The 23,518-nt window shown below is 42.4% G+C and overlaps 1 protein-coding gene and 1 long non-coding RNA gene across 2 annotated transcripts; both read right to left on the reverse strand.

Annotated features, from left to right (window-relative positions):
- Positions 1-1,167: 1,167 nt before the first annotated feature.
- On the reverse strand, positions 1,168-11,933 carry LOC136748487 (uncharacterized). The gene is made up of 3 exons (XR_010816588.1): positions 11,849-11,933; positions 3,371-3,464; positions 1,168-2,265 (listed from the first exon to the last, which is right to left on the reverse strand). It is a non-coding gene; the product is annotated as an uncharacterized LOC136748487 (long non-coding RNA).
- A 4,532-nt stretch (positions 11,934-16,465) lies between these two features.
- rad21l1 (RAD21 cohesin complex component like 1) lies at positions 16,466-21,830 on the reverse strand. Its single transcript, XM_066702872.1, has 9 exons — positions 21,819-21,830; positions 21,231-21,360; positions 19,491-19,590; positions 18,889-18,995; positions 18,647-18,799; positions 18,105-18,203; positions 17,548-17,652; positions 16,776-17,005; positions 16,466-16,477 (listed from the first exon to the last, which is right to left on the reverse strand). The coding sequence occupies exons 1-9, from the start codon at positions 21,828-21,830 to the stop codon at positions 16,466-16,468; spliced, it is 948 nt and encodes a 315-aa protein (XP_066558969.1).
- Between the last annotated feature and the right edge of the window lie 1,688 nt (positions 21,831-23,518).

Raw genomic sequence — 23,518 nt, forward strand, 5'->3', positions numbered from 1 at the left:
GCAATTTCTGCACCGTCTGCCTATTTTTAAGCTGAGTTCATTAATAAGTAATGCTCTGATCTTTCATTCATTAATCTTTAGGACAGTAAATGGGGCAGCAGATAATGTATTTAAATATCTAATTTTCTTCAAGATTAATTTATCAGCTCAGAATGAATCTTTAAAGAGTTAATCACAGTCCTACTGACATACTCGATTTCTCACAGCTAATGTCCAGCTAAAACAAGATCAGTGGCAAAACTCAGTCAAGACTGAGGTAGAAGTTATGTGGTCAGGTGCCAGCTGGGGAAAAGATTTCAGAGATAGTTGTCTGTTACAAACAGGGCTTAAATTCAGACAAAGCTGTCTGGAGCGGAGCATCGGTAAATATTTCCAAATCCTTGACTTGAGACTGCTGCTGTTTGTATGTAGTACAATCAATACACATTCAGCTTTACTTTAAGCACTGTGCAATTTATTTGCATAATATTGACAAACTAACATTTACGTAGAGAGAGGGAAAAAAGTATTTGACCCCCTGCTGATTTTGTACGTTTGCCCACTGACAAAGAAATGATCAGTCTATAATTGTAATGGTAGGTGTATTTTAACAGTGAGAGACAGAATAACAAAAAAATCCAGAAAAACGCATTTCAAAAAAGTTATAAATTGATTTGCATGTTAATGAGGGAAATAAGTATTTGATCCCCTATCAATCAGCAAGATTTCTGGCTCCCAGGTGTCTTTTATACAGGTAACGAGCTGAGATTAGGAGCACTCTCTAGCCAGAGAGGCCTAGCCAGTCTCCAGACCTTAATCCCATAGAAAATCTGTGGAGGGAGCTGAAGGTTCGAGTTGCCAAACGTCAGCCTCGAAACCTTAATGACTTGGAGAGGATCTGCAAAGAGGAGTGGGACAAAATCCCTCCTGAGATGTGTGCAAACCTGGTGGCCAACTACAAGAAACGTCTGACCTCTGTGATTGCCAACAAGGGTTTTGCCACCAAGTACTAAGTCGAAGGGGATCAAATACTTATTTCCCTCATTAACATGCAAATCAAATTTATAACTTTTTTGAAATGCGTTTTTCTGGATTTTTTTGTTGTTATTCTGTCTCTCACTGTTAAAATACACCTACCATTAAAATTATAGACTGATCATTTCTTTGTCAGTGGGCAAACGTACAAAATCAGCAGGGGATCAAATACTTCTTTCCCCTCACTGTATATGGAGGAAAGCAGGAGCCATATATATGACACATGCTTAATTTCTATCTTGTGTGTTGGTTGGGGGGGTAGAGTTCCAGGAAAAACGTAATGAGAATTTAAGCCCTGGTTACAACAATATATCCCATGAGGATCCGGGTCTCTCCGAATCCTCTTAGCACTACACACTTGTAAAATGAACCTATGGTTTAACAGTCTGACAAAAAGGTTAATAAGAAAATAAAATTCAAAAGAAGGGGAAAAAAAACATTTTTGCACAGGTGGGGTTTTCAGCATTGTAGCATGGTGGGAGAAAAGTCGTACATTTGGTTGATTTAGTAAAGGGGTACAAGCCACCGGGAGTTGTTAGGAATGCAGTGACCAGGTCACACAGGAGCTAAGAAGCAAGCCTGGAGAGCAAGCTCGCAAAACCAACCAAAAGAGGAGCAGACAAGAGGCAAGCGCATTACAATCACACCAAGCATCGTTATCATGTTTCTTCCCAGTGAAAGTCCAATATCACAGAGGCTTTTAGTGTGGTGCTTCATCATGACGGCTGTTTGCCACACAACATTTAGAGCAGGTGTCTCCAACCCTCGTCCTGGGGGTGGTTTTCATTCCAACCAAGCTCAACGTTACTTCATAGAAGCAATAACTCTTAATTATTCAAGATTTCCAATTTTTTTGCCCGTAGTTGACTCTTCATGCCTAAAGAATTTGGGCTCTCCATAGCCAGGGCTGGAGACGACCGGTGTGGATAAGGCGATACAATAATGCAACTGTATCAGTTGGATGTGCATTCATGTTTAAGCTGGGCATCTTCCTGAGAATACAGTTTAGAAACGTGCCAGAGATTACTGCAGTTCTGCCTGTGTGCGTCAAAGCAGTGTGCGTCCGTGTGCGTTCGCCCATGTGTGCGTCTACTTGACAGTATATGCGTCTGGGGGAGTGCTTGTTCAACCATGTGTGTGTCTGCTTGATAGCGTGTGCGTGACAAAAATAAAAGTTAGTCTCACGCTGAAGGGGAAGACAACATTTGCTGCAAGCGGCGTTTCGGCTGCAGAGCCTTCAAGGGGTTGAATCTGAGGAGAAAAACAAAAAAAAAACAAAAAAAAACAGGAAGAGCTAGCTTGGGACCAGGCATAGAGGTGGGTTGTCTTTGATGTCTAAACTAAAACAAATAAAAGTAAAAATAATAATAATAATGAAAAGGCTGTGGAATGGGAATCTGCTCCTCAAAAGTAGCATCAAAATGTTGCTTAGAGTGGCGGTCGGGGGCTACAGTCACAGAGGACCCACGCTCAAACACTCCACGTCTTCCACAGACGTACACTAGTCTCACGGGCCTCCAAAACCACACATTTACCAGCAGGTTTGGGAGTGATGCAGTGCAGAACTGTTGGGCAGCATCTTCTCTCACTCTACCCAGGTCCTCGGTATCTTTGCCAATTCAATATGAACCTCCTTTGCACATCTCTGCCGGTTACGTCTCGTCAGTGAGGCTAAAGCTTCCATCCCACCTGCTACTGCAAATCTGCTTTAAAACTACAACATGCAAATATGAAATCTCGAGTGTTTAATTCCTGATCCATTATGGAAAACACCAGATCACTTTGGCTGAAGAAATGTGTGTGTAAGAGAAGTGGAGTATTTAGGAGCGTGGAGTTTATGTGCAAACTGTGCTTCACTCGTGCCAGTGAAACAAACAGCAGCCACCCCATAGCTGCAGCTCAGGAATTCTGGTTTTCCTCTTTCCCACTGGGAATCCAGAGCACTTTTGAAGCTTACTTAAGTGAAGCTTACTGGGCAATAGCAGAAACGCGGAAGTGGGCCAACTCCAATAATATCATGGAACAGGCACCTCTGACCGCTCAGCCGTCTCAACAGCTCAAACTGTGAAAGGCTCCGTTCCATTAGGGGACGCTCGAGGGTAGAATTTATTTAAATCGGGGGGGAAATAAAATGATAAAATACCATTTTGTTAAGTGGTGAAATGCAAATTAAATTAAATCCAGGTCGCAGGTAGGTTTGCAGTGAAGTGAAAAGGAGAGGTCAGGAGGATGGAGGGGTGGACGGTCTGTGCTGTACTGGTTAGGATGGTGTACGGAAGGAGAGATGAGGCGAGCTGAGGCCGACTTGGAGGCAGCTGGGGGCTGCAGGGCGGAGGGATGCGGGGGAGGGGAGTACCTGCGAGATCCAGCCGAGGTGCGTCTGCTGGGAGGGGCGGACATGGGGACAGCCTCTTACAGACTGCTGGGAGGGCTCTTCGGTCACTGGCAGCCTATGAACATGGACACACACAGACAGAGGCCATTAGCGCACTCATTGGAACCAATCATACAGGCTTAGGCCAGGCTTTACCTATTGATTCCATGCTACTTTTAATTAGTATTTTCACCTGATTGGATCATTGGAATAACCGCATAACTATCTCCACCAGGAAAATAACATCAATTCCAGTCTGTTTTTCCACGACACCAAGTCAACCCACTCAGAATAACACTCAGTTTTTGCAGCTCTAGTTGCACCATGGTAACATTAGACATGCCATCACTGCTCTACTGCCCGCTGCGCAGCCTGTTTCCACCTTCATCCATTCCTGTACTGCACTTCACTTTTTATGCTTATGGGATTTGAAGTTCTCACAGGCTTTCCAGCAACAGAGAATGACTGTTTTAAGGAACTAAAACAGCCGCGTGATCTCTACCACCGAGAACATCGCAGTCGCCCATGTTGTGATCTGCGACGTGCTGACAGGCAGGGTAACCAGCATGTTGACATCCCTCTATGCATGTCTGACACTGAAGATGACTTTAAAGGTCTTTTTGTGGAACAGTTTCCTGTCACTCTTCTGCAGCTCGTAACCCAGTTTACTGTAACTTACTATTATTGCACTGGGTTGTTTTACCTTTGATGAATTTGACTGCTTTCACAGGTGTTCTCGTGCCTTGTTTTTAGACAGTCTTAATGCTGATGGAGAGGTGGAAGTCCATAATAAGAATATTAATAATAATTATATTGATAATTCAAATAATAATGATAGTAGTACAACACACCAAAAATATTCCATTATGAATTAGTCACTCTGAAACATGCAATAATCGCCCAATCTAAAGAAGAACACAAATTCAATTAGCTTAAGTGACCCACACCACTACAGCCAATGCAGAGCTAATGCGATGAATGCTGATGTGCAGGAATTAATGTAAAATCACAACCGCTTTGAACATGCAGAGAGAGAGAGAGAGAAGTATAAATCAATACTTCTGGTTCCTTATAAGATCTGTCCCAGATTTTGGTTCTTTTTTTGTTTGTTTTGTTTATCCAAGAATTTGCATCAGCAGCTTGCCAAATATTATGCCTAGCTAGTGGATACAAACTAGAATTAACGTGGTTCTGTGAGGACTGGACTGTTCACTGTTGACACAGTGCTGCAGTTCTGACTCATCGTCCTCAGCAGGCTGGAGCTCAACGCCGTGCTGCTGTTCTTCCACTCAAAGCCCCTCACGCCGAGACGGCTCCCTGCGTCTGCATCGAAACACTGCGGCTGAGTTACGCAATTATGCGTGTCCTGGCCGAGTGGCATAACACTCTGTACCGAAAGAGTGAACGGACATCAGCGAGTGCGCGTGGAAACCGAAGCACACGTTTGCACTGAGCATTTAAAGCCTTGTCCTTCATGTACCCCCATGTGATCCCAGTGCCTGCACATGGCAACACACTAGGATGAAATGGAAGCATGTGAAGAAATTACAGTACATTATAGTAATTACAACTTCTGGAATAATAAAATAAAGTTTCTACCCACAACACTGCAGGACATTATCATTAGGTCTTTAATTGGGTTTCATTAGATTTGGATTTTTAAAAATGGTTAATATAAGCCACAACCAAGGACAGCAGACACGTGAGAGAAATACAGAAAAACTGTATGTGCAAGATGCCACCTGTCAACGTAAAGGAAAGAGAAGGTTGAATACCTGGCCTGGTATTATTTTATCCCCATTGCCCTTTAAAACTGCATGTTAACAATCAGTGAAAGAAAAGGAAAAATCCATACAGCTATAAGCAGCTTTATCGCAGTTGCCAAGCAACCCTCTAGTCGTGCAGCTTTTCTGATTAAAAATAGTGGGGAAAAAAGCTTTAAAACAGAAATAGAAAGGCAAGACTCCGCTATCAAATGTCCAGCTGCAGACGAGAAAACAACAAAGATCATACAGGCCTGTCTCGGTACCGCGCCGGACGGAAAACACAGCCAGAGGTGGATAATAACAAGGACAGACAACTGAAACGCAACCAGAATGTTAATCTTTCCCAGCAATTTTTTAAGCCACTCAGCATTCACCGACACCCCATCCACAGCCCTGTCGCGATGTTGCAACAGCCCTGCTTTAAAATGTGCCATTTGCTCATCTGTGTGGCGTGCACGGAGAGCCCCGATGCTGTCTCTTCTGCTGACCGAGGGCTGGAAAACGAGGAGATGCTGCTTGTAAATGATCTCATGCAAAAAAAGACAACAAAAAAAAAAAAACCTGCCTCGTGCCGGCTGGCCCCCTGCTGTGTCAGGGCTTGGCTGGGCTCCAGGTCGCAGGGTGTTGTAAAAAGTTCCCATTGTTACTCTTGCTTTCCACCAGCCCCCAGCCTCTGTTAAGGATGTCATTCGCCCCCTAATGCAGCAGGCAGCCAGGCAGGCGCACTGCAGCTTCACCTAGCAGACACTGACCAACCACCGTTCACAAGAACACACACGTGCACACACACTCCCTCACAGAGCCTGCCAGGGTGGGAGTGGGCAGGAGGGGCTGGGTGACAGTGATAACCAGGAATACACCTTTCCCCCCCTCCACTTCCCTTCCTTAGCACGCCACTATAACAGAGACATTTTTCAGATTATGCCGATCAATGGCACTGCATCAAACCGAGTCGGACCAACAACATTTTTTTCTTCCTTTTCATACAATAACACGGGGAGTACTCGTGCTCCAGATGACAGCAGAGCAGCAGTCTCGCAGAGAAGGAGATTAGCAAAGAGTCCCAGAGTACCTAAAGAGCTGAGCTGAGAGGTGACGGGGATGACAGTGGAGCCAGATGAGACAAAGATGGAGTGACGAGTGTGCTCCTTGAACGACCTTGAAAGCCACGGATGATACATTTCTCTCTTATTGCTACTGAATAATATTGGCAGCCTGTCATTATGTGTTCATTGGCCTGAAATGTGTTTAAATAGAAATGATGACAATTTATGTGACAGAAGAAGAATCCTCACAGATAATACTCCTCATCTTCATAGTTCAGAGTCCTCTGAGGTTAAGCAGCGATTATGTACTGGTTATCAGTTTTATGGTGGCCTGAATGGTCAAACCGGTATTGTGGAGGTGTGAAATATAGGACCGGTCTATAGGATAGCATGGATTCATCTGCTTGAAATCTGCAACCCCCTGCTGACACACAGACCCCACAATAAGCTACTGCTACAGCTTTGTGTTGCCTATTCAAAAGTATACAGAATTATTAGCCTTCTGCTAACGGTAAATACTGTAGTGTGGACAAGTTATCACAGTGATAATCTGGACGTTTATGACATGGATGCATTTGGTGCAAACTAATTTAAACCCCATTACCAAACATGCGGAGTGCTCCCTTGACTCCTTTTTTGGGTAGAAAATGACTCTGACCTCTCACTGATAATACCTTAACAACATGCAGTAAACAACAGCCAGTAAACATACCTACGTTTCATATTCATTTCATTACAACACATAGGTCACATGCTAAGCTGGGTATGCTCAGTGCAATACTGCATCACAATACAGTGCACACGTCCCCCCTGCAGTTCACTCAATGCGAATGTGACACATCCTCCCCATGGGGATTGTATACAGCGCTTAACCCCCCTACCACTGCCTGCCATCCTTTTACAGCAGTATAAACACATCCCATCACACACGTTTCACCTTGGAAGCACAACATTCTCCTGCATTTTTAGTAAAGGTGACCTTGACTACAAACAGGAAGTAGAGCGCTTTCGGCTGTGTGCCTGTCCTTATGTAACAGACAGTGTGGTGTGTGTGAGCAACACCCAGAGGAGCAGGAGGCAGGAGAGGCGCAGCGGCTCCAGCTATGCCGTTGTTCCCAAATTCTCCTTCACTGGAGCTATAAACAGCAGCAGGATGAGTCACGGTCACATGACCTGCAGCTCCAGTTATCACACCTGAGAGGCACCACAGAACACCTGAGGAACTATGGCCTACATGCTGCAGAGCACAAGGATTTGTCACAGATGCCACCCTGTCACATTTTGCCACTTTGGACAGCACAGGAGTGCTAGCATCGCTGCAATGTGCATGGCAAGTTCCTGCACAGGGTAAAGCTGCCATGTCACAAAGCCGTGAGTGTAACACAGTGGGCCAAGGGGACATGGCAATCAAGTGATCAAGTATTTTTAATGGACTAGAAACTGCTCTGCGAGAAGAAAGACACTATTTTTTCAGTCCAAAAGGATTGCAACAGTTATTCAGGCCAAAGGTGGACCTGCCCCAGATCAAGCTCCTTGAGAAAGGCCGTCTTTTGTATTTTGCAATGCATTTTGGTAACACAGAGCACATAGATTTTAAATACAAGATGCGTTTATTAGGACAATTATAACTTAATGGATCAGCCTCGGAGAAGCAGCTCCGCATCATCATGCATCACTCTGCAACGTACTTTAAGGAAAGTGGCAGCATTGACTCGATGCCTATAAATCTTGACATTTGGCTTTCATTCGTACAGCACTTGCACCACAAACTGCTTACTTTGCCGCGGCTGGCTGGAAGGCAATGGTGAATTAAATGCACAATCCCTGAGCCAATCCAGTCCCCAGCGTCACCGACTGAATTAGATCAGAGAGGCCATGATTAAATCAGGCTCTGCTGAAAAAGCACATGGAGGAGGACAATAGGATGTACACAGAATAGCTGTCACTTCCCTTCTCCACAAATAACACTCTCATTGATCTACAAAGAAACTTCCCAGTAAACGACAATCCGCCTGTTAGCAGCTCAAAGAATGGTTAACGTGCAGCTCAGATCTCGTAGTGCCAGCTGCCTTTGATCTGCCAGCTACGCTCCTTCCAATATGGAGACTGGGATGCTAAAGGAACCAGAATAGACACCTGTTAGGTGTCATGACATCAAGCAACGCAGTCACTGTGGATGTAAAACATGACAAACATTTTTATTCACCAAACACAAAAGCATCCCATCAATATAAAATAAAGATTCTAAAACACAGCCCCAGGCTAAACCCGGGGACGCTTAAATGACTACATGGCCAACCAATGCCGTAACCCAACTGTATACACAAAACTAAAAAGAATAACAGCTCGGATGATTCTATTGAATGCTGTACGTTTCTTCAGCACCTCCGTAATGACCAGAACCCCATCCTCCCAACAGAACAGGGTGAGGTTTTGATGGTCATAAAAACGCTACCCTGTTCTCCTGGCTTATCCGACAACTACCATCCTTAAGACTCGCAGCTGTAATTTCATTTGGTTCAATAATTAATGCTGCCATTTCTTATCGAGCGGAACGAAAGCAGGTGACTCACCCGTTTGGCAGGGAGGCCGAGGCACAGAAGTGTCAGCGCACCATGGGAGCTACAGCACAGGAGGGGACATTCAGCAGGTGAAAGCATGGGGGCACCTAGCTTCTTCAGAAACACCTGGTGGCTTCTCAGCACCGGCCTTCACACATGCTCTGCCAGGTTCTCAGCCCACTGGCAGCACTGGCCAGCATAAAACCATCTGCCTGTTGCAAATTGCAAATCCCAGTACTCCCTGGCACATCTTTGGTGGCTTCTTTTTACCCATCCACCACCATCCACTGGGTACTCAAATTGTGCTTGGCAAAGGTGGGTAGATGCCACAATGTCACAGCCTTGCCTTCTGCAAAGTGCCAAAGAGCATCCTGAAAGGAGATTGGGTCTGCAGCGTAAGTTTAAGTTTCATTTTGTCCGTGGTTTGGCTAGAAAAAAAAAAAACAGCATGTCAACAGACTGGCCGAGACCTTATCGCTGCCCCTGCAATGGCGGTTTCTCTCTCTCACTTTCATCTGCATTTAACCGAATGCTGCAGAGAACGCGACACGTGGGAAGAGGTTCTGCTCATCGCCTCAGGCTTCCAGAATATTATATTGTTGTCTGGAACAGAGTGAACTATTGTTTCCATTTCATGTCCAAAATGAATTCAACATGACTGATTCCCAAACCGGACTGTGGGCATCTAAGAGTTTACATGATTGTTGATCTGTAATTCTCGTGATGCTTACATGACCCAAAAGCATAAAATCAGACAGACTGTAGCAGCAGCTGTCATTCAAGAGAATCTAGGAAGAAATCAGAATTTAAAAGACCACAGTCTGCAGCTTAACGCCATCTCTTTAAATTGTCTTTACCCCTTTAAGGAAAACTGGTTAGTGAAATTATTAAAAAAAGACAAACGTGTATTTGCTTAAAACGACTTTCACATGATTGACAGTCTCTAACACCACAGGGCTTGATTCTCAGCTTTGTGCATGAATTTTCAGTGATCAGAGTATAGATGCATCCACATTAGGGACATAGTACTATACCCAGGTGCAAACATGACGATCTAAATGGAGAGTTAGATAACTATACACCATTGATGGTGCTAAACCCTATTTCTGTCTGATGTTATCAAACCCCCCACCGCCGCTCTTACACCAGAAAAAAAACACAGTCAACACCACCCCCCCCATGCAGCCCCACAAAGCCCCGCCACAACTTGAAGTCTAGAACCACCCCTACTATACACTAAAAGGCTTTCCTACTTCAGTAGTTCAGGCATGCCTCCATATTTATAGCCTGTCCCTGATCTGAACACAAAAGCTTGGGGAAAATATTGATATTTTAAGATTCCAATTTTAGTAATACTGAAAGAAAGGTTGAACAAGACATGCTTCTATTGCAAGTTATCTGAAAAATGGCCTCTGAAACCATTTGAAGTTGCATTAGGTTCATGTACTTAATGATTGATGAACTTTTATGTGTATTAGATTATTATTATTTATTTATTGGCAGACGCCCTTATCCAGGGCGACTTACAAAACACAAGCGCAATACAAAGTGCAAAAATACAGTTGCAAATTAGATGTTTTACTTGGGTAAGTAAAGAAAGATCTGAAGAACAGTCAAGCCATTCACATTTTCACTTTGTAGAAACATGCATGGAAAATCACAATTCAATAATGTTTTGTGTAAAGCTGGAGTCACATCGGAGACATCCTGACTGCAGGCTACCTAGTTCTAGTTTTTGCACATTCAGGAGAAATCAGTTTAGTTGTCCAAGTGCAGGTCAGTGTGTTAATTTAGACCGAAATGCTACATTTACCTTTGTCATAATTTGAACTGAAAGTACTGTAGTTCACAGTGAGTTAACACAATTGCCTCGTCAGTGACATAGCTGAATCAGTCACAACCACTGGACACACCAACCTGTCCCAAAGCAAAGAGCAGAAAAATGCCAATGAAATGTTAAACGATATACTAATGCCCCTACTAATAAGTGCAGCAGTTTAATTGTGCTGTGTGGCCAGCTGCCAACTTGTGTTTGGCATTTTCATCTTTGCAAATGTCACCTATCGCCTGCTTTGATTTATTTTTCTTTGTTATTTCTGGTTTTAATCAGTTTGAGTACAGCTGGTTCAATTGCGTCACCATTTTCCCAACGCGGATGACGTCACTTTAAATCTCTATAGCGTGGAAATGGGCTAAATCTCAACAGCGTGCTGGCGCTGCCAAATTCAGGGTTTCACCAGAAACGAACTTCCCGATTATTATTAGCGAATTAAAAAACCGATTAATTAAAATGATATTTTGCATTCCTTTTCCATTGCAAAACCTCCATGGGAATGTATTTGATAACATGAACTTCAATTCTTGATTCATTGCAGAAGACGGTCCGTTCTGCAAAACCCCTGTACCAATCAATCAGATACGAGTTCAAGAGAAGTAGCGATGTAGTGGAAAAACAATTCAAGATTCAGACACCGAGGTACCGACGAGAAACATTTCCTGCTCAGCAGTCAACAGCACCAGCTGGGCCTTGTGCATCACCCCAACAAACAGACACAATTTCAGATGCCCTTACCCAGTCCAGACCCTAGTCCAGTTCACCGGGCAGTGCACTGAGCGTGAGGACAACCAAACACATACATTCAAGTACATAGAGATACATACCAAATACACAAGAAGCCATTCCCTTTCCTCCCATGGAGTTTACAATTACCAGGAGAAAAGCACTACCGAGAGTTTCAATGGAGGAGCAGGGAAAACACCTGAGCGGAGCCAGTCGTGCCACAGCAGATCACCTGCGCACCAGCACTACCGCAGCATCACTGCAGCGTTAAGCACCGCACGCATGGCACACACAGGCGCCCCACACAAGCAAACACTAAATGCAAAGACATGCATGCATGCAAGAAATGGATTCCCGCAGGTCATTCCGCGTCTCCATCCAATCCTAAAATATTCAATCATACGATACAGTCCCGAAGGCGCAGTCCTTCATGTGTCCTACATGCGACATGGCATCCCTCCTCGCCCTGGAAGTGGAGCCGACACCGCAGACGAGACAGACAGGCAAGCATGGCTTTTGTATTTTACCTCTTTTTATGGTTCCATATTTAGTACCTCGTTTGATTAGTTGTGACGATCGCCCTGATTTCAACTCACCAGTTCTCCACTGGTCTAGTATAGGGAGGGAGGGAGGGAGGGAGGGAGGGATGTGTGTGTGGGGGGTGTGACAGCCCGAGCGCTCCAGATAGATGCAGCTGCGCAGTTTTACGCTTGGTCTCTTAAAGAGATACTAGCGCGAATGACTTTTGGAAACTGTGCTAACAAACACAGCAGTGGAAACCCTGCAGAGAAATGCTGAAGCACAAGGCACTGAGCCCGAACACGAACAGGCGCATGGGAAGCCTATAAGTACCGTGAGCACACCTGTTCACACCTGTTCACACCTGTTCACACTACACGTCACCTAGTGAAGCCGGACTGGGCATCAACTGCAGTGAGCAAGACCTCCATGATCTGTCAGCTCATCATCTGTCAGTAGAGTCCACTGTGCAGCAGCCTTAAACTCAAGGGACATTTAAGGGCACCTGTGCTGGTGATAACAATGTTGAGGCTGTAAAGCAGAGAGGTAGACTGAGGATGTATGCAGTGAAACAAGACGCTTTGAGCTGGATCTGTACAGTGCTTGTGTTCTTCACAGGTAGCGAGGAGAATCAGCAGCTGACAATTATTTGAAGAGAAAACTCATGGAAAGTTGTTTATTGATCCATTTATGCTTTGGCTGGCAGGAATTATGCCTCATGAGAGCTGAGCACTGTGAGACACGCCTCTCACGCAGCAGGAACCTAATGTTCTCATTCTAATTTTCATGCAGAAACATTTTAAATATCATTAAGAAATGTACTATGTATTGAAACAAACACTTTGGTTTACAAATGTCTTACAGGTTATAAAGTAAAATAAAATATTGCATAGAGATCTGGGACCTAACTCCTACTACATTTTGCATTGGAGTTCAAGCCAGGGCTCAGACTACGCCTAGTCTAGTAAATAAAGACTCTCTGTATTTTTAATAGTTACATTTCTACTGGGATATGGGTGTTGGATTGGGTGTAACGTCAAATTCTGTCCCAACCTAATGGCACTAATGGTAGTGTAAGTTTTCTGTAGAATGTAATCTTAACCCTATGAGCATGAATCACTTTGAGTTCACAACTAAAAAGGCACAAACAACTTAAACAAGTACATTAAAAGCAGGGTGAAAGTCATACTCATTTTAATTCAACATTTAATTTAACACTGATAGAAAATCAACTGTACATCTTTTCACAAAACACATATAACATAACAAGACTGAATGTATTCATTAAAAAAATGAATGTTATAAATATCAAAATGGTTTAGCCAACTCTAGTGTATTGAAAGTACTGAAATCAGCATGGAGAACAATATATGTGTCTACAAACTAATCAGACTGTACAGGATGTTTTCAGGCTATAACATGTATTCCTAGTATTTACTTTAGGAGGAGTTAAAAATATTTGGTTATATGACCAAACTAATATTAATACAAATACACATTTTTATGCTAATCAAAATACTATTTAAAATCAAATAAGGTCTTTAGGAAGCCTCAGGCAAATACATAAGTGTTAGTTAACTAGCATTTACTTTATGAGCAATCGCACTTGTCCAGCTATGAAAAACAAGTCTAGTTCCTTGAGGTCAGCTCCAACACAGAGTCATCCAAGACCAACTCTAAAGAAGTTTCCACAGTGTTACATTAGTGTGCCCATGGACACTGCACAGAAATATCTCACTTCAATTACAACTTATAAAACATTGGTCCTGGTGTGGCTAGAATATCCTGGTAAGGTTCATGCTGATTGAGACCAATAGCTCCTTGCTTCTTTAATACCAAAAAGATGAAGAACTTGGCAGCAGCCTGTTTACGGCTGTCACCTCGACACAGTCTGTGCAAACTGAACACCGCATTCCCGTCGTGGTCCTGTTTCTGTGGAAATGAATACACGCATTCATTAAAACCCAGAACGGCACGGCCAGCTGTCCAAACACATATAGTGCACATTAAAGATGACGCATTTAGTTGGACAGCAAGAGCTCAGGCCACCCATCTCTGTGCATCTAACACTAATTATTGACTCTATTATTGATTTTAAGACTGGAAACGGATGGAGAGATTTGTTGAATTGTGAATAATAGCTCAGGGTAAGTGTCACCACGAGGAATCGGATAAATTGAAGTGGCGTTGCCTTCACAGTGATGTAATGAGCAATCAAAACTATTAGGGTGAGATTTAAACACATGTTTAAAGTGCTGCTGAAAGGAATTATTTTGAGCTGCATAAACCCAAGATTAGTAGCCACCATGCTCCTGCTTTCATAGGCAGGCCTAGGCATGAAAAGGACAGGTAGGCCCTATTGCCTCCTTCAATTGCCTTGTATTCCTCAGTGACAGTTCTGCATAATGGCTGGTTTGTTCCTCATGCACTGCCTTCTAACTCCCTCTAGTGTTCTTTGAAAGTTTAACAAAATGTTTGACTCACTGAAAGTGTGAGGGAGAGGTGGGATTGGCAGAAACAGCCTGTCTGCAAGTCTGCTGTGTGGTATGTGCTAAAAAGCTTGTTATTTTTTACTTTAAAGCAGGCGTCATCAGTGTTTCTAATGGACATTCAGGCACTTTTCTACAGTAGATTGAAAATAATGCTGTCAGATCACCAACAATGTTACTAATAACATCACAAAAGATCACAAGCTCATGCAACGTGCTATTTACTTACTTTTAAAGTCTGTAACATTTGCTGGACTCTCTTATTAATTTTCCTCTCTTCACAATCTTGACCATTCATGCCAGAACTGTCCTGCTGTTTTATCAAAAGACATTTAGTTTAATGATCTGAATTGAGTTCTAAACATAATTATAAATACTGAGATGGAGCATCAACAATCAAACATGATATATAATAAGGTATTGTTTTATAGTCTAATTCTCCTTAATAACTCAAACATTAACATTCCCAGTACTTCACCAATTAATCCGGGGCCGGTAAGTCTGACAAAGTGATAGAAACATGCACAAATATCTTGACAGGTAAGTCTCCTCGGCATTCGATTACCTGCTCGGACTGAGCTTCCATCCCTGCTGAAGGATGAACATGCATGGAGTCCTCCGAGGGCAGCTCTGGGAAAGTGCTTTCTGATACGTTTTCCTCCTGTGGGGCAGCAAGAGTTCGGCTCACCTCAGACACAGCTAGGCATCCCATAATAATACTGCGTCCCCAAACCATGGTACAATGTTGGTACTAAGAATAGACTGTGAGACAAATCAAACATATTAGTCTGATTTGAGCTGTTTGTCTCCTCCACTCTGGATTACTGGTTACTGTTGAAGAGGCTCTTACACTGAGCTTGTTCAGATCTCAAAGTGAATATACAATGGTTATCTTTAGCTTTTGCTTAAGCGATCTTAACTGCTACCAGTATGTGTCCTCTATGCCATGCCATCTCTGATCAGTACTACTTCCTTCCCTAAACCAACCCCAGTATCTGAATGCACGGAGACCCTGCTCGAATTTCAGAGCTTCTTGTAAAGTCTACAAACTCTGTGGCTGTGCTTGACATCTAAAACATTCAACTGAGTGATCTGCCCAAAGCTCGTTGGCCTCAAACCATTTTTCTGTAATTGGTTTCATCTGATTTATAGATCATGTTATTAAGCCTGTTTCATTGTGGGGCTTTAATATTATCCTGCATATTTCAGTGGCTGTGCTGTAAACTGACTTTGGCCACAAATGATGGCTAAATGAAGGTGCTATATGCCATTTTAAAAGACAGACCGAGCCTGACAAGCAAGTACAAAAACTCAATTTTACATTTCCCAAGTGGAATGTCTGCTTCCTCCTATTCACAGCTGCGGAGAGCGGGGTGTGATCAATACGCCCTCTGCTAGTATCTTGTACTGCAGACGTCTGTAGTAGACTGGGACCTTCAGGAACATGTTCATCACCGTCTTCTACAAGGGGAAACAAAATCCCTTCAATCTAAGTCAACATAACGGGTTGCGATAGAAGGTCAAACAACAACTACATACAAAGAAAGTGCAACATTAAAGACAGTTAAGCTGAAAACATTACAAATAATGATGAAAATGAAAGTTTGCTGTGGTGGCATTCAGATGAGAACATGTCAAAGACATTACAGACTGACCATGGACTTGCTGACTCCTTGTTTCTTCTATTTCAGGTTCCTCTGTGTGCGCTTTAGCCTTTAATCCACCAGGTAAGGGGTCTTTTGGAAAGAGCTGTTGAAATTCAGATAATGCTACTATATTAGTGGTGTGCAGTGTTATTTTGTATTAGATCAGTGGTTCTCAGTCCTGGTCTTGGAGTACCACCTACCCTGCTGGTTTTTGTTCCAACCGAGCTCTCAATTACTTAATTGAACCCTTAATTTAAGTAATTTGATTACATTTGACTCTTTAAATTTTGTAACTGATACAAAGTTGGTTCCTTAATAAGATAATTTCCTCATACCATTTAATACTTAACTTAAAACTCCTATTGTTAAAAATAATTAAAAGGCTCTGATTTAGGAAACTACTAGTTCAATTAAGGGTTCAATTAAGTAATTGAGAGCTCAGTTTAAACACAAAACAGCAGGGTAGGTGGTACTCCAGGACCAGGATTGATCATCCACCTTTCTTGTGTTGAAAGTGTAAGTATCACAGAGTAAGATATACATTAATATTTCAAAAGACACAGACACATCTATTATGGCAAAGAGAAATGTTAATTTGTCACACAAAAAAGCCGCTTTGAAAACACTACAAAGGCCCTGATTAAAATATTCATGTTGTCGCACTTTCACCGAAAGAAAGAAGAAACACTTTTTTATTGAGGTTTTGTTTTATTTGGCATTTGTCACAACTGATTACCCCTGCTAATCCATGTGAAGAAAGCAGAAGTGACTGTGCTCCTAGGATTAAGTGGCTGTATTACCTTAAGTAGCTGACTATTTAGCAAAGTAAAGCACGGGCTCGTGAAGAGCTTATCCACTCCTCCCATCTCTTTCCATCTCATCAGCTGCTTTGTGGGCGGGGCAATGACCAGGAGGCCGACGATGTCAGAGCAGTTGGAGATCTGACCCCGAATGGCGTTATTCGACAGCTCCTTAGCGTGATCCACCACCAGTCTCCTCTTCCTCTTCCCTCTCTTTCTTTCAGAAGTGGCTGAGGGGTTCATTTTAAACAGTTAGTGACAAACTACACATGTCACAGAGAGAGGAGACTGATTTTTTTTTTTTTGGGGGGGGGGGGGGGGGGGAGACTAATAAAAGGGCACACAAGTGTTCCTGTCTGCATGTGTGCCATTGTGCTTGTCGGAATGCAGATGCTGCTTGTCAGGTGTTTTAAATTAGGAGACAAAGGCCTGTATTTTCCTCTTTGGTGTCAACTGCTTTCCCCATAGTAAATTAATGAGACAGGAAGTTTGCCAGCCAGAGTAAGAAAATGTAGTTGGAATAGAAGCCCTGTGTGTACCATTCTTTATAGACAGAGAGGCATAGACCCAGACTCAATTCAAACTTAAAGCCCCCTGTAAAATGCAATCCCCAAACCAGTGCCTGACAGCAGCTTCCTACCACATATATGCAAGAAACCTGTGACAAAGAGAGTGTTGCCATTGAGAACGTCCTTTCTAATCTGACGGGTGGGGTCACAGCTTTGATGTTTCACAGCCACGGTCAGAAAAAGGGATTTAGCCAAATATTTACGAGTCACAGGGACCGGTTCCAGCGTGAACGCCTCTTCTGCGTTGTCCAGCAGCGTCATTTCGTTTATCCCTGGGCCTTCCTCTATGCGCTTAGGACTCTGCCGGTCTGTCGGAGGAAGAGGATTCTGAGATTCCGGACACGTTGCATTCATTTGCTATTACCGGTTCTCATCAGAGCAGAGTAAGACATTAACTTCCACGGAGGAATACTTGATGATTTATCATATAATGAACAAAGCCACATTATTTGTACTTGTAATGACTTCTAAATGATGCGAAAAGCTATTATCTTATTCTGAGTGTTTGGATGAAACTAACTGAAGTATCAGTGACACTGTATTACCAGGAGGTGGAGTGAAAGATCTATATACTGTCTGGCTGAAAGGATGCTCAAGTCAGCTCTTTCATCACAGCTAACAGCACTTCACTGACTTTCATCAAACTATTGACTTAAACATGCATTATAAAACCCATGGAAGATACAGTTAGACCACCTGTAAAAGTAACTTCACTTCAAAATACATGCTTTCCTATCAATTATTGACACTAGAAACATACCATTATTATTGGTATCTGGAGGGGGTATATTTTGTTGATCCTCCTTCTCTGCTGACACGTCTGTTTGCAGAATATCCTCACCATTATTCAGAACAATATCTGAAAGTTTAAAAAGATATATACATCTCGTCATTGTCAAGCAAATACCCGTTAACAAAAGTTAATGTGTTTGAATACAGGGGTTGACCTTGGTCTCCTTCTCTGGATCATGTCTTATAAACGTGTTACAATTAACATATTTAATTTGTCGAAATGGTTCAACAGTTACGTAATCACAATTTACATTACAATATAAAAACTGATATCTACTCCAAACTTTAACAGTCTAGTAAGAAGCAGCTGCAATGACGAAAGTCTGTATATATAAAGCATAGAAATAGAGATGGGGGAAAAAGATGGGAAGATGAAATAAAAAAACTTTGCAGGCATGACATGGAAAGGAGAAGCTATGGATTGAAATGGAAACATCTTGGGTCGGCTTTCATCTAGCAGTGGATCAATATAGGCTGTTGATGAAGATGATGATAATCTAAATTGCATACTCAGAATATCAAAGCCACTTCCATCTTCATCTCCAAAGCCATCCGTTCTGAGTCTGTCCGTCAGGCTTTCGAAACTGGGCAGGAGAGACTCGTCTGTACTCATGCGCACGCTTTCGTCAAAGAGGCCGCCTTGTCTCAGCCGAATCTCATCTCCTGCAACACACATTAACACCAACCACAGCATTAGAATTGAAATGTCATCATCGTATGTGTGGCATACTGGAAATTAGGCATTTTCTTACCAAAGTTGTCATCAAATATAAGAAAGCTATTCCCATAATCCTCTTTCAGTGTGATATCTTCAGTCCGGCTCTGGTTCAGAGTGAAGTGGTCGGTGACTTCAATGGCACTGAAGACAGATAAAGAGAAGCAGCCTGTGTGATCTTTCTCAATATGGTGTTTAAAGCGCATTAGACCAGTCTTTCAGAGGTAGTCTGTGACATTTTAAAAATGCGTATCATGCAATGCCCAATTCATCTGTAGATGCATGATTTCTGAATGGATCCTTACACCCTTACCGTGGATTGGAACTGTACTTACTGTACATTTAAAGGTTTTACATAAGCACTCTTAAGAGCTGTGTTCTCATGGGCATATAAGAGAATAATTGGAATAGGCCTGGGACTATGGTACTGTATAGGCTATAGATTATTGTATTCCTGCACTTCATTCATTCTCATTCATCTATATTGTATCTTGAAGCAAGGACTAAACTTCATAAACTACTGTACGTACTACATAACACATTACAATTCTCTGATTAAAATATACAAAATGTTATTCCTGTAAACGGCTTTGATATGGGCATCAGATAGACTTATAGGAAATATGTCTGAAGCCGTACTTGACATCAGGCAGCTGTAATTCAAAATCCTGGAAGTCCTCAGCCAAAGTGATAGCTTTATATGTTGCTTCGAAGTTGGCACTGGGGAGGTCTGTTAAACCTGTGGGAGCAATTCTTCATTTAAAAAATAATTCAAAAACCTAGGAAACCACAGGAAATTCATTTAGATCCTACACAATCTGAAATATTTTAATCCATTATTCTACAGTGTTGTTTTTCTCTCTCAAGAATTCCCTGCATAATTTATAGGATCTGATAGGAGACTATTGTCAAAACATGCAAAGACAAAAACAGGTCTGTACATTTTTTTTTAAATATTATCAAACAAATCAAAATAAATCTACAACTTTATACACTAAAATGCTTACTTAATCAATAATATTACCTCTCTTCATAATGCACATATTTACACTCACCTAAAGGATTATTAGGAACACCTGTTCAATTTCTCATTAATGCAATTATCTAACCAACCAATCACATGGCAGTTGCTTCAATGCATTTAGGGGTGTGGTCCTGGTCAAGACAATCTCCTGAACTCCAAACTGAATGTCTGAATGGGAAAGAAAGGTGATTTAAGCAATTTTGAGCGTGGCATGGTTGTTGGTGCCAGACGGGCCGGTCTGAGTATTTCACAATCTGCTCAGTTACTGGGATTTTCACGCACAACCATTTCTAGGGTTTACAAAGAATGGTGTGAAAAGGGAAAAACATCCAGTATGCGGCCGTCCTGTGGGCGAAAATGCCTTGTTGATGCTAGAGGTCAGAGGAGAATGGGCCGACTGATTCAAGCTGATAGAAGAGCAACTTTGACTGAAATAACCACTCGTTACAACCGAGGTATGCAGCAAAGCATTTGTGAAGCCACAACACGTACAACCTTGAGGCGGATGGGCTACAACAGCAGAAGACCCCACCGGGTACCACTCATCTCCACTACAAATAGGAAAAAGAGGCTACAATTTGCACAAGCTCACCAAAATTGGACAGTTGAAGACTGGAAAAATGTTGCCTGGTCTGATGAGTCTCGATTTCTGTTGAGACATTCAGATGGTAGAGTCAGAATTTGGCGTAAACAGAATGAGAACATGGATCCATCATGCCTTGTTACCACTGTGCAGGCTGGTGGTGGTGGTGTAATGGTGTGGGGGATGTTTTCTTGGCACACTTTAGGCCCCTTAGTGCCAATTGGGCATCGTTTAAATGCCACGGCCTACCTGAGCATTGTTTCTGACCATGTCCATCCCTTAATGACCACCATGTACCCATCCTCTGATGGCTACTTCCAACAGGATAATGCACCATGTCACAAAGGTCCAATCATTTCAAATTGGTTTCTTGAACATGACAATGAGTTCACTGTACTAAACTGGCCCCCACAGTCACCAGATCTCAACCCAATAGAGCATCTTTGGGATGTGGTGGAACGGGAGCTTCGTGCCCTGGATGTGCATCCCACAAATCTCCATCAACTGCAAGATGCTATCCTATCAATATGGGCCAACATTTCTAAAGAATGCTTTCAGCACCTTGTTGAATCAATGCCACGTAGAATTAAGGCAGTTCTGAAGGCGAAAGGGGGTCAAACACAGTATTAGTATGGTGTTCCTAATAATCCTTTAGGTGAGTGTATATTCATAGATTTCAATTCACCACACTTGTTCCATGTTTTACAAATTCTCTGTGTTATCCAGTATATGTAAAATTACTGAATGAAGAGAAAAATTAAGAATTAATAACCTGGACGAAAGGCCAATTTAATCTTCACGAAAGCTTCACTGCAGTCTGCGAGGAGGTATTTGGCTTTCCTGGAATATATTCTTACCACTCCCAGAAGCAGATGCCCTGATGTTCTCAATGCAATTTTTATCTGATGAAAAAAATAAAAGACCAAACATGTAAGATACAGTAAAATGCAATATTTTGTATTGCACTGCAATACTTAAGAGAGTAAGAGCATTTTAATACAGTTTTCTTGCACTTTTGTCGATTGCCATTTCAATGGAAATACTGTCCTTTGTATTTCTATAGCTATACTAAACTCAGGATTTTCATTTCACAGCAATACTTAGGATTTCTAAAATGTACCATGAAATCATATAAATGTTTGTGCTGACGAATTCCACCAATTAACCTATTTGTTCTCCAAAATGAGACCAGCTTTGAAAAAACAAAACAAAACAAAACCTAACATTAGATTCCATTCGTGCATGACATGTGGTTCTCTTAAAAGAGTACTGCTGGAATGAAACAAACAAAAAAACGTCATTCTGCTGTACCAGTTAGCTAATGATACTCTGAAAATAAAACTAAGTGTAACCATCAGACCTTTCCAGCCATCAACTGTATGCCCAGTTAAAGCTTACCATACCTACATTTCATGCAGAGATGACAATTAATTTGCTGAACTGCTATACTCATTTTACTCAGCTCAACAGAGCCCCCAGCTCTGCACTGTGTAGACTTTATTCACAACATTTCCATAGTGAGATTGGGTTATTCCACAGGTATTCTGACCTGTACACTTACTTTTGGTGAAAGTATGTCTTTAACCGTGGTTTCCAGATTGCATTCATACACGTGAGCTTTAGTTATCTTTTTTTCCCAGTGAGCTGCAAGCCATATTTTAGACAACGGTGCCCGTTTGGACATGAAAAGCTGTGTGTAAAACATCTTGGCACGGCTTCTTGTTCAGTATCACAACAACCTGCTTAGAGATCAACAGACTTCCATTATTGCAGAAAACAGTTTATTTATGTCTGTGCAAATAAACAAAACAAAAAAAGACACAATATACACACATTCATTTTTTATTTCCATTGCAAAGGCTCTTTAATGTTTTAGAATAGTACACAAAGCATGTCATTGTAAGCCCAGAAACAACACAATGTGAATAGTAGTAGCAACATTTCAAATGTTTGCTTCAGTTGAAAATTAAAGTTTATTTCTATTTGAATATTGAATAAATATTGAATAAATACACTGTCAAAATGCATAATAGTGATTGTACCCTAGGATTGTATTATTCAAACAGTATATTCAGACTTTCATTTCTTCTGAGCTCTTAATTAGTTAATGGAACGAAGTATGTAATTAACCAATCTGAAAGATGAAGCAGGCATCGATTTACAGAGGCCGATATAACCCGCTGGACGGTGGCCCCCGAGGACCAGACTTGAAAGACGCCGTACTAGTAAAGCCTGGTTCTACCAAAGCCTACAGTCGAGTCATTGTACGGAATATAACTTTACCATTCTGATTCCGATGAGCCTCATGAATCCATCCAAAAGACTGAACTCAAACGAGCCCGAACTAAGACAAATCATGAATATTCCTCAATGGACTGAAACGCTCAGGCCCGGATACGGATGAATGACTACGAGGCCCCTTTAATCGTTGTTTCCTCACCGAGGAACCTACAACAACCCCGCCTACATCCACACTACAATGTCGGTCAGGGGGTCCCGCTTAAAAAAAACACGCACACGCCCCTCGCCTTTATATTGAGTCGCTGAGGAAATAACTTCATTGGCCAGCGGGGAGGGGAAAGCGGGGGTAATTTAGTGTAACTGTCCTAGGTGTGAGCAGGCGGCCCGAGCGGCGCAGCGCGTCTTACCTGGCGGCGGCCGGACGGTGGAGGTGCGCGCGCCGCTGCCCTCGCTCTCGCGCCGGCCCGCCCGCCTCGAGACGGCGCCGCGCGGGCGGAGCGGCGTGGTTTGCAGATCTGCTGCCAGGTAAGGACTTCTTTGTAAAGCTTTTCCGGTTTGTTGGTTTCAAATAATGCTCATCTTGTTTATCAGTACGTGCACATTTTATAAAAACGTGTATATATATATTTTTTTTTCTATATTTTAATGCATTGTCTAAAAAACAGCAGGGACGTAGGCTCTCTAGTCTCTAAGTGGATACATGTTCATAATTTGCTAAACGCACGATCTCCAAAATTTTAATTTTGTTTAAGGAGCATGCAGTAAACTTCAAGGAGCGAGATGGAGCATGCGCAATATTCAGATCTGCCACTGCAGGGG

This window comes from Amia ocellicauda, chromosome 4, assembly GCF_036373705.1.
Source record: "Amia ocellicauda isolate fAmiCal2 chromosome 4, fAmiCal2.hap1, whole genome shotgun sequence".
Lineage (NCBI taxonomy): Eukaryota > Metazoa > Chordata > Actinopteri > Amiiformes > Amiidae > Amia > Amia ocellicauda.